Source organism: Lissotriton helveticus, chromosome 3_1 (assembly GCF_964261635.1).
Source record: "Lissotriton helveticus chromosome 3_1, aLisHel1.1, whole genome shotgun sequence".
In the NCBI taxonomy this organism is placed as follows: Eukaryota; Metazoa; Chordata; class Amphibia; order Caudata; family Salamandridae; genus Lissotriton; species Lissotriton helveticus.
The window spans coordinates 50,414,673-50,426,837 of NC_136061.1; the positions used below are offsets into that span (position 1 = coordinate 50,414,673).

General features: G+C 46.2%; 1 protein-coding gene across 1 annotated transcript in view; it reads left to right on the forward strand.

The window, feature by feature from the left end:
• The window catches only part of CFAP65 (cilia and flagella associated protein 65), a 621,863-nt gene that overhangs the window by 545,378 nt on the left and 64,320 nt on the right, over positions 1–12,165 (forward strand). The window contains exon 28 of the mRNA XM_078679214.1: positions 9,341–9,406. Within this exon, the coding sequence (XP_078535340.1) occupies positions 9,341–9,406 (66 nt within the window). The remainder of the gene's footprint in view (positions 1–9,340; positions 9,407–12,165) is intronic.

Sequence of the window (12,165 nt, forward strand, 5' to 3'; positions counted from 1 at the left end):
AGCACAGACTCTAGACAGTCCAGTTAACATGACACACACTCCAGATCTGACTACATGTATGACAGTTAAGGACCCTACTCAAGATGTCATAGATATCCAGTTACATGCTACTCCCGATGAAACCAAGAAGTGGTCTGAACAAGGAGGGGTCCAGACAGATCAAGGATGGGTGACGAAGGGTAGGACCGCATGGTTTCTCCCCGACTCTATGGTTCAAGTCATCATTATTACCGCACATAGTCCAGCACATTTAGGAGAAAAAGCTATGTTAGACAGTATCCAGAACATTTGGTTCAACAAGCATTTACGAGCTGCAGCCAAGCAGAAAGTCCGTACCTGTATGATATGTTGTCAGTTTAATCCAGGTAAAAGTGTCCCGGTGGAACAAGGTGGTTTCCAGCCTCCTGACCACCCTTTTGAGGTCCTCCAGATGGATTATATTCAGATGGAGCGATGTCGAGGTTTCAAGTATGTCCTTGTAGTTGTATGCGCTTTGTCCAGATGGACAGAAGCATATCCAGTCCCAGATTACACAGCCGCGACCACTGCCAAGCAGTTGGTTCGTGAGTTTTTCCCTCGATATGGACTCCCTAGAGTCGTATATTCTGATAACGGTCAGCCATTCTCATCTGAGTTGATGAAGCACGTTTCCCTGTTGTTAGGGTACCAGTGGAAGTTTCATTGTGTACGCCATCCTGAAGCAGCCGGTCTAGTCGAGAGACATAATCAGACTCTGAAAATTCGAATTGCCAAAATATGTAAAGATAAGGGTGTGGACTGGCTAGTAGCTCTGCCAGTCGCTTTGTTTTATATGCGCATGGTCGCACATTCCAGATCAGGTCTGTCCCCGTATGAGGTCGTATTCGGCCGCCCCCCTAACATGTGGGGTACTCCTAGACCCCGAAGTATTACTGATGTTTCATGTAATATGCTGACAGATTACCTAGCTTCCTTGATGTCTGCCCTCAACTCATGTCGTTCACAGGTTGCCGCCACATTTCCAGACAATACCGAGGTGGCACCGCATGAAATCGTTCCAGGTTCGATGGTGCTCGTACGTAACTTCGACAGATCAAGTCCGCTGGAGCCACGTTGGAAGGAGCCCCGTCAGGTCCTCCTCACCACCCGTACAGCTGTGAAATTGGAAGGACGCCGCGGCTGGGTGCACCTTTCGCACGTCAAGAAATTCTACGGATTGAAACCGGTCTCCAAGAACATTTCCCAGGATATCAAGACTTGTCAAAACATTGTTTCTAAGGACTGTCCCGCAAATGACATTGACACAACCCCTCTCCTGTTAGAGAAAACTCCGCAACAGGAGTATAAACAGAAATTAAGGTCTAGTAAAATAAGTCAGCCAGTTTGATTGTCTAAGTCCTCCCCTAGGTGAAACGGTTAGACTGTTTCTGACATGTATAAAATAGACCCCCATAGTGAGAGAGTCAGTCAAAACTCAATCCGATGTATCGTTTTTCTAAGTTTCATATTATTCATCAGCATAATGATTTCCTGCACTAGTTACGCATTTTTCCTGTGTTTTCCAGTTCCTCATGTAAATAAGCCTTCTAATGTTACAGTAGAGCACACGTTTAGTGATCTGCCTCCTCACGAATATTCATACCGCCTCGCTATGCGTAACAATACATTTATCCGCATGTTACATTATTCACACCAGACCAGCAATGCCACTAATTGTTGGGTGTGTGGTCGACTCCCCCCTTTCCAGACGTCAAAGGGAGTTCTGCCACTTTTTCCTTATCCTTTTTCACATAATGGTTCGTGTGGAGCATGGTCCACGTTAACGTCATCCTTAACAGATATGTCTTTTCTTAACAGCACATGTTTCCCAGACAAGCAAGGTTTCGCCCACAGAACAGGTTTAGATCTAGAAAATGAAGTGTATAATTTAGGTAACTATTCTTCGAATTTCATGGTCCTGAATGTTCAGTCTGATACTACTCCAGACTCACCTGCTATTTCAGTATTACCAGTCAAAGGCGAATTATGTGTCCGTAATTATGGTTCTGTACACGTAGGACATAGTGATTGTACTACTATTATCCAGTATAGTGACAGTGGGAAATCTATTTTTAAAGCTTCACGTCATTCTTATTTTGTTTGTGGTCAAACCGCATATGTTCGTCTGCCCCTCGATTGGGAGGGAACCTGTTACATTGCCTTCCTACTGCCACCTGTTTTCCTAGCCCCACCTGACTACCATAGGAATTCCTTCCTAGTACATACTAGACACAAGAGAAACCTCCCGATTGTCGATTATACTGAAACTGCTGCAGAGCAATTCATTGATATTGATAAAGGTGTTTTCCCTTATTTAGGTACAGTTGTAAATAGTAAGCTAATCCGTAGGTTAACAAGAACCCTTGAAGCTGTAGTAGATGAGACTGCCTCCGCTCTAGGTAACTTAACCGAAGAGCAATCCTTTATGAGAATTGTTGTGCTCCAGAATCGTCTCGTCCTTGACGTCATACTGGCCGATAGGGGCGGGGCCTGTAGAGTCATCGGATCCAGTTGTTGCATTTTCATTCCAAATAACGCGCCGTCTGTTTATTCAGCTATAACCAGACTCCATAAAATTGCCCATCTGTTACACCAGGATCCAGGCACCTGGACATGGTCCGGTTGGTTCTGGAATATAATTTCCGCCTGGGGATGGAAAGTCCTGTCCTTCCTAGGTATTGCAGCAGCGATCATATTCAGCTGCTGCCTCTGTATACAATGTGGCCCTGCGATTTGCGGCATGTGTGCTACCTCTTGTATTCCTAGTCCCAAGCCCCGTTCTAAATCCCGTTCCAAGACAATTCGAGATGAACAAATGGTACTGTATGAAATGATAGATGGTATCATGAATATTGATGTTTCCTGATGGAAACGTAGTGACAAGGAGGGAATGTGGAAAAGTAAATTTTGCCATGTTCTGTGTCTCTACGTGTCATCCATCATATGTTATGTGTGCATGACCAATATGCATATGTTATTCCCCATGTCCGATTCAAGACGCAATTACAGTTGTGTCCTCCTCTAGTATGCCAGTTTCCAGTCCTCGTGAATACTACGAATATCAGGCCTATGTAAAGCTACGTTGCCACGTTTCTCAGTGTGCACGTTATTTCATTATAAAGTCCCCGTTTCTAGGCCTCAACAGGGCCCGGACATCAGATTCAGCTCCTGTCTCCTGAACCCTCGCTGAGGAGCGATCCAGCCCCCACCTGTATCCTCGACCTTTCACTTACTTCCTGCCTCGCAGTGCCCGGTGCAGCTTGGCTCTGCCTCTGAGTCTGCCAAGACTATGTTATGATTCCAGCTATCAGTTTAGTCCTCCTTCTCTGCATTCCTAAGCTATTGAACTACATCAATAGTTTCCGTCATTGTCTAGCCTATGCGGCTCCATGTTAAGAGAAATACTGTATTTAATGGTCATTTAATATTCTTCATCACGCACTATATGTAGAATAAATGCATGCTCCAGTCTTAGAGTCAGTTAGCTTTTCCCCTCATGACTTCTAGTTTATATCAACATGTTCCCTAAACATCAGATACTAAATAGGGTTTAGGTACATGTCGCTCCGACCCTCCAGACTTTAGTCTCTGCTCCTAGCACAGAGTTCATAGCCCCCAGCTTCTCCTCGTAACACGTCATTGCCAGTTTGCGCGCACCACCAGGTTAGAGGCCCCGGCTCCTTAGGTAGCCCCCTCCTATGTTTCCGCCCATTCATGACATATTCTGTTACGTTTGCATCACATGTCTGAGTTACACCTTCTTTTTACTCTTATCTTTCGCGACTGCTACGCGTCACGCCTTCTGCTCCACCCACTGCTACGCCTACTGCAATGTAATGCTATGTGTTTGCGTTATGTATATATGCTCATGTATTGTTATTAAAAGTCAGCGCGCTCATCCCAGACCCAGCCCCAGCAGCTGCTGGGCCCTGTCATCCTATTCCTATGCAGGTTGTCCTGTTCCTGTCCTTATGCTGTAATAAACCTGCAAAACTCCTACTACCTCGAATCTTGACTCTTATTTATTGAGCTATCTGTTATGATATATGTCTAGTCAAAAATAGGGTATTATTTATTTATTTACCACAATACCATGATAGTTTCCTCCTTAGATATTCAGGTCCTAGACCAATCAGAGCTTTAAAAGCCAGACAGAGGAGTTTAAAAACAGCTCTTTTCCTCATGGGTAACCAATGCAGCTCATTCAATAGGGGGAAGGAAGGAGTGCGTGGGGGTTGATTAAGAGCAAGGCGGGCCGCCATGTTTTGCACGACTTGTAGTTTGGAAAATAAATCTTCCCTCATCCCTACCAGCAGGGCATTTCCATAGTCAAGCCTACTGACTAGGAGTGCCTGTAACAGAACTTTCCTGGAAGAGAGAGGGATCCATGGGAAAATCTTCTTTGGCATGCAAATTAATCCAAAACATTTACCAGCTAAGAGTTTCACATGCTCGTCCATGGATAATTTGGAATCAATTAGCACACCAAGATTTTTACCCAGTTTTTTGGTGTCGGAGCTTCTCCCAGTTCCTCTGGCCACCACTCATTAGTCCATATCTGTTCGGCTTTACCGAACAGTATGATCTCAGTTTTATTTGAGTTCAATTGTAGAAAATTTTATTTCATCCATGCTGCAATTTTTGTCATGCATAACTTGAACCTGTCCCTCGTCCCACCTGAGTCCTTCTCTATCGGGACAATAATCTGCGTGTCGTCGGCACATCAAGAGTGGTTTGCAGCTTTGTGATGAGTTGCTTGTTGATCCCACTATAGAGGATGTTTCTGTAGTCCAGTTTGCTGGTGATAACGGCATGTATGGCGGTTTTCAGTAGCCATCTGAAAACCTTCCATTAGATTGAGGCAGTGACAGTGTTGACTTAGATGGACATGTGTAGGAGGCTGGCTTAGTATTGGGTGCTCACGTGCGTAAGTGAGCACCCCGTACTACTCCAGACAACCCTTATGGTGATTTTAGTGGTTTAGACAAACCAAGAAAGCTCTCTAAGTTGTATCTGTGGAGAGCAGCCTTCAGGCTTAGTCCGGAGGGAGTGTAAAGCAGCTTGTTTTACCAGCAAGTAATCTTATTGGTATAGATTAAGTGAAAAAGAGCCACACAGTGTCTTTATAAAAATATGTATTTATTATAAGACACTCACTAACACATACAAATATCTCCTACCCGGAGATATACACAATGCACACGATACTTTGCAAATAAAACTGGAAAGTAACACAATATATACAGTGGTCACTGGGAAGACCATATCATATACTAAAATAGTGGATGTGAACCACGACTCAAGTCAAGACTATACCCAGAAGACGAGGAACTTCTGGGGACCCAAGGAACCACCCAAGGTAAGTAACCAGGGACCCCATGGAGGCTGTGTGCAGAGTGGGAACATGACCGCATGCTCAATTCAAGTCAATGGGTAAGCCGCTATTGCAATTTTAAAGAAAAAGGACCCTTCCCAGTGGACCCTGAAGAAACCCAGTGGAAGACAGAAGGTGGGAGAGCTACCCCACCTGTGGATACCCTAGGAACCAGGGTACCTACACCAGGGAAGCCGGGTGCATAGGTGCGAACGGGCATCATAAATCGCCGTAATACTCAATGGAGAACCTCAGGAAGATGCCGCTGGGGAAGAAGGTGAAAGTGTCCGGTGGAACTCAAAGGTGGATTCAAGATGCAAGCAGAGGGGACAGAGTCTATGCCACTGAGAAGTGACCAGGAGGCTGGAAGATGATGCCCACCTATGTCGGGTGTTGCTAGAGAGTTGACAGTGACCTTGGAGCTGCAGCTGTGGAAGACCAGGAGCCGTTCATGAGCTGTCCCACGTTGTATGTCGAGAGTTGAGGGGTCAGTGTCCGCAGGGAGCACCAACAAGCCTTAGCAACTGCAAACAATGTGGCAAGCAAAATAGTTGCAGTGTCGGGACCGGAAAGGTCCAGGTGACTCACAACAAGCAGGGGAGTCAAAGCAGGCTTGAGCAATCAGTGGGCCTACTGAAGTAAAAGAAGACCCTCGAGAGGACCCACAGGTCAGAGGCACAGGAGTCATAAGAGGACCTTGATCAGCTCACCAAAGTTGCAGGCTCACGATGCAAGAGATGCAGTGAGGATGAAGATCTTGGTCACAGGAGATGCTTGAGATGGGGGCTATTTGGAGCCTGAATATCCTTGAGGAAGAGAGCCAACAAGCTTTTGAAACGACAAGTCAACGCGGTACACAGGGATTTGATGCCTGCGGTTTCGACGAGGGATACTGGCTTCAAACATGGTGAGAAGACAGTACAGGTCTTGAGGGAGTTAGAGAACTGCCACCCATGTTGCTGAGCCATTCGGAGTCCGTGGTAGCCCAGGATCAGCAGACCGGTCAGCTGGGTTGCTGTTCCGGCCGATGCAGGGAAGTGACTCCTTCACGTCAAGGGAGATTCCTTCAGGTGTCTTGGATGTCCACAGGCCTTGAAAGGATCCTTTATGGAGCGCAGATGTTGCAGCAGATTTGCAGGAGAACAAGAGCAGTAGCAGCAGGAGTCTGCCCAATTGCAGTCTCGGTGCCCAGAGCAAAGTCCAGCAAAGTCCAGGGTGCCCAGACGGTCAAAGATGAAGTGGTGTATTGATATGAATCTTGTCCCATGACAAATATAGGGACCCACCCACAGGTACGCCCTTAAGTACCCAAAGGAAAGGGTTGGGACGATTTAGAGGTCCCACCCAGAGAAGGGGATAGACAGTAGGGAGGATACTCCCATGTCCTTTGTCCAGTTTTGCACCAGAGCGGGAGCCAGCAGCTCTCTGGGCTGGTTTAAACTGCAGTATGCAAGGAGAGCACCATATGTGCCCTTCAAGCAGACTGAGTGGCACTGGCAAGCGCCCCCACCCTGTCCCAATACACTAAGTCCTGTCTGGGGTTGGTGACACCTCCCTGTGACAGGATACCTATTGTCTTGCCTTCCTCTGCTCAAGCTTGGCTCAGCAGCAGGAGGGCAGAATCCTGCCTCGGGTCAGCAGCAGCCATAGTTTGCTGTCTGGGTCTAAAAGACTGGTACCGAGAGCACTGAGGGCCTCCCGGAGAAGCTTTACAGTGCATGGAATTATACCTCCCACACTGGTGTGGGGGTATGATTCCAACATGTTTGATACCAAACACGGCAGGGTTCATTTCATTCAGTTTAGAGATGGTCATCGCATAATGACGCATGGCCACTCTATGTATTGTAATGGCTGATTCACTTACAACCCCGGAGAATGGACTCTGGAGGATGTAGCGGTGTCCTGCTCATGCAGGGGCACGCTTGCACTTAGAACCGAGCACCCAGCCTTCAGGATTGAAAGGCCTGCCTTAGGGGTGACTTATAGGTTTTAAGTGCAGTGACGTCAGATATAAGTATACTTATACCTGTCGTAAGTGGTGCTAGAACCAGCTTACACAGACTGCAATGGTACGTCCATAGTAACGGTTTGAGTGGTCTCCCATGGGTGGCATAATACCGGCTTCAGTCCATGAGGGACCCCTGGTGTGCCTATGCCCATGGTACCTCAGTACCATACACTAGGGACTTATATGGGTATACCAGTAGCCAATCTGGGATGTACCTAAGTACTTACCATAACCAATTAATGGGAGAAAGCACAGAGACTGGGGTCCTGATTAGCAGGATCCCAGTCAGACGAGTTAGAAACAGCATAACACTAGGCAAAGAGTGGGGGTAAATATACAAGCAGATTCTACTTTGCTATAACATGTTGAGTTGACAACCGTGCAGTGTTTAGACTGGGTGGTGGGTGTGGGTCCTAGTTCTGTCAGCCACCAGGTGGGGTCCCGTGGTAAGGGGCTTTTCCCTAAGTTCACAACTTATATCCTGTTGGTGTTCCGCTTCAGACAGTTGTATTTCATCCATTTGGCGATTATGGTCATGCATGTCATGAACTTGTTCCAGGTGCTGGTCATCTTGTCACTGAGAGAGAGGATGAGTTGCGTGTCATCGGCGTAGGACAGCACATTGATATGAGGGTGGATGAAGCTGGCCAGTGAGATCATGTAAGCGTTGAAAAGAGTTGGGCTCAGTGAGGAGCCTTGTGAGACTCCTCAATGGAATTTGCGGGTCTCCGACATGAAAGGTGCAAGTCGGACTGACTGGGTCTTGTAATGTGATGTCGAACAGGATAATTGTAATAAGGATCCATTGTTAGCTGAATCCTGAATACAGCTGCTTCAAAGATGTTTTATTTCTACAGGCTAAATGCTCTTATTACAGCAAATCTTGTTGTGCCTAAAACAAATATTTTGATGAAAATAATGAAACTACTTTTTCATTTCATAGTTGAAAATCAGTATGTATACTCCAGTATTTATACTAACCCCTTTCAAAAATGTTTTGAGATTTGACAGGAAGCACATAATTCATGCAACTAAATCAAAATAAAAATATAATATAATATATAGAGAGCAAACCATGTGGACCACGGCTTTGTAATGTCCTATCTGGATTCTGGAACCGTTTACAAATAACTTGGCCTTCGACCTAGTGAGGTATATATGTATTGCTCCTTCCCTGTAGAGCTTGCCCTCTAACTTTAGATCAGATTTTCCTTTTGTTAACAGTGACTGACAGCAAATAGCACTGAAAGGCATGCACTTGAGATAGTGTATGAGAGAAAAGAATAAATGAGCCAGGATGCTACAAGGGTAGAGGGAAGGACTAGTGATCTTAAGAGTCTGGTACTACATGGTCACAAGTGTTGCAAATTCACACTAAGTAGTTTAGGTGTTGTTCATAATAGCTGCTACAGCTTTTGTGCCCTAAATGTGTCTCCTTTTTATGAACTAGCTTTGGTGTTAACTAGGGTCAGATGCACTAAAAAATGAGTCACAAAACTTGGTTGTAAATTGTGCACCAATTTTGTTTTGCAAATCAATTCAGATTTTGCGAACCAACCTTTTTACTAATAGGTTGGTGTGTAAAATCATCATTTGGAGTAGGTCACAATTCGCCCTCCGTATCAATATATTCATGTAGTAGGTTGCAAATCGTGACAACTCCAATTAGATATTATCACTAGGATGGTGGCCTGCTGGGGCCATCAGACCACCATGTCTGTGATCCCATTTAGCGGTGGTGGACCCTGTGATTTAATGAATCGCGGGCTATGTTACTTCTAAATGGTTTTGTCCCTTACAGTCACCAGTGATTAAATTGGAAGAGTCGTACTCTATATATGTTTAAATGTGAATGCCAACTATGACATACAGTTAATGGTATTTAACAAGTTCCTGTTTTCTCTCCCACCACCAACCCACTCTCTTTTCTGGTTTAGAGCATGTCGGGATCAGCTGGGACAGTAACATCGAGTCAAGCAGCTCCAGTGACCAGGAAGTATAAGGTATGGTGAGGATTGTCACTGCATGATGCCCAATGGGATGGATGTGCATCGCCCACCAGTTGTTCTCTATTGTTGACCGCCCAATGGGGACACATTGTATCCGTTCACATACTCCAGTGCCAAGAGGAGGGGAAAATGCATCCACACAGCATACTTCGGGCGACTGCCTACAGCATAGATTTTCAAGGCGGAGTTGAGATATTAGGTGTTATTTTAAATGTTAGTGTCTGCGTTTAATGTTCCCAAGTTACTTCTGTGTTACTGAAGGGACGCTGATGGGTGCTTAGCACCTCCTGCAGTATCACTTGCAACAGCACAGTATGAAAAAACCCTCATTTTAATGGAGTGCAGTAAAAATGAGAATGCTTTGGCCGATATACCGGCCCCCAAATCTCCTTAGGGAACATGCCAAGTCTGCACTGCCGAGGAGGATGCATAGAGTTGGTGTGCACTGCCCTGGGCACCATTTGATTAGGTAAAGGGCAATCCTAGGGTTTACGGGCGACCCTCTAAACACATGCCAGTGGTGAGCAATCTGCAGATACAGTGACCAGTGGTGTCTCTGCATGTACTCATTGCACCCTAGCTTGGTGATGGCCCCCAGGTAGTTAAGTGCAATTTGGGGTTGGCCTGGCTATGGGACAACCAGGCAGTGCATAGGGTGCATGTGCAAAATTCCTATGTTTTTCAGTGTACCTTTGTGGGACAGTGACCTGCCTTATGTGTGACACTTTGAGTGACACTTTGCAAGCTACTCAAAAAGAAAGCTAATGAAATGTTGAGATTTCCAGCCCCGTTTATCTGTTTTCCCTTAAGGATAGACATTATGGCCCTGATTATGATGTTGGTCAAAGTTGGCTCCAACCGACACTGTTTTGGTGGAGGAACCCCCCGACCATAGGTCGGAAACTCTATGGAAGCTTGTGCGGTGGGTGGAAACCGCCCACAGCATTAGAAGGGAGTTTGTGCGGTGGGCGGAAACTGGCCGCAGCACAAGTTACCATTGAGAAATGGTATTTAGTGAAAATCCCTGCACCATGTGGCAGGTACCTCATGGTGCCTGCTGTACGTTGTAGGGATTTACAGGCCCAGATGCGGAGGGCCAGAGGGTAAGGGGGCCTGCTAGGAGCCCCCAATGTTGTTTTCGGACAGCATTTCCATGTCATAAGGGCTGACATGGAAAGGCTGTCTGAAATCAACTTCATAATCATGATGGCGGAAACGCAGACCTTAAGGGATTATGAGGAGTTTCCGTCCGACCAATGGGCTCCATGAGCCTGTTGGAAGGTGTCGGTCAGTTCCTCCGACTGCTGCCTCCAACCGCAGGCAACCTAATGCGTCGGACGGACTGCAGCAGTTGATATGGTTGGGACTGCAACCAACCAGCCATTGGTTGCAGTCCGAACTGCATCTCAATCAGGGCCTATGTCGATGATTTCATTAATATGATGCTTGGCAAGTCTGTCAGTTGTGCCAAAGAGGGGCCATCAAAGGAAAACATATGAGTGTTATTACACATCATGCTGACCTACTGTGACTAAGAAATAGTGCCATGGGCCCTGGGTAAGCAGTCTAAATGCCCTCCGCTCGTTTGCTGGCATAATTGTAGTCCAGTGGGCCTCTAAAATTCCTGGGCTCCACTGGCACTTCACATGCGGCATAGAGAATAACTAAACACTTGCTGACTACAATGTACTTTTTTCTTTTTGTTCTCTGCATCGCGGGCATTAGCTGTGGATGGTCAAGACTGATTTGCATATAGCTGGGTCTGAACCCAGGTGGCAAAGTGAGCTAAATAATGATGATGGATTCAACCTAGATCAGTGGCTGGGGATGAGTGTCTGAAAAGTTTCAGTGCTCCGTCCATCATCTCCTGGTGTTTGCTTTGTTCGTCCTAAGATAACAGGGTATGCCGGACGTGAGTCTGTTGCTCACTTTGCCACTGGATTCAAGCTAGCCTGGCTGCTGAAGAGTGTTACCCAGAAACCGGTCCCAGGAAGGTAGTTTTTGGTTCAGGGAAGACCTGTCTTGGCAGTTCGGGCTGGACTGTTCCCATGAGGCACAGGGTCAAGACTGATTTGCATATAGCTGGGTCTGAACTGAGGTGGCGAAGTGAGCTAAAGAATGATGATGGATTCAAGCCAGATCTTTTACTGGCAGTGAGTGTCTAAAAAGTTGCAGCACTCCGTCCATCATCTTGTGTTCGCAAAAACATTTTAAGCATTAATTCATGCTTGCTTTTTGCAGTCTTGAAGGAAAGTTGCCCACGCATATGCACACTACCCCTCCTCTCTTTGTGGGTGTAAAGATATCTGCCTACAATGCAGTGGGAAAACGGATGGTGCACCATAACATCTCTGATCACACCTGGTCCAGGGAGTAAAATGTTAGTGGGTACACTTTAAAATAATTCATGAGTTCATCATTCAATCCATTTTTGCTTGGCATTTTGTGAAGCGCAGTCCTGAATTTCCTGTTACAAAATCATGACTCAGTCCTGCCATGTACCCTAAGCGTGGAAGGGTATGCTCAGACATGAGTCCCTTGCTCACTGCACCATCAGGATTCAAGCAAGCCGGGCCGAAGAGGCTGAAATGCCAGAAACCGGTCCCCGGTAGCTTGTTTCCTTTCCAGTGTAAGAATTGGCTTTGTAGTTTGGTTTGCCCTGTTCCCATCATGCACTGGGACAGGAACAGACTAATTTGCATACAGCCAGGTTCTGAAACTGGGATGATGCAGTGAGCTAAAAAACGGTGTTG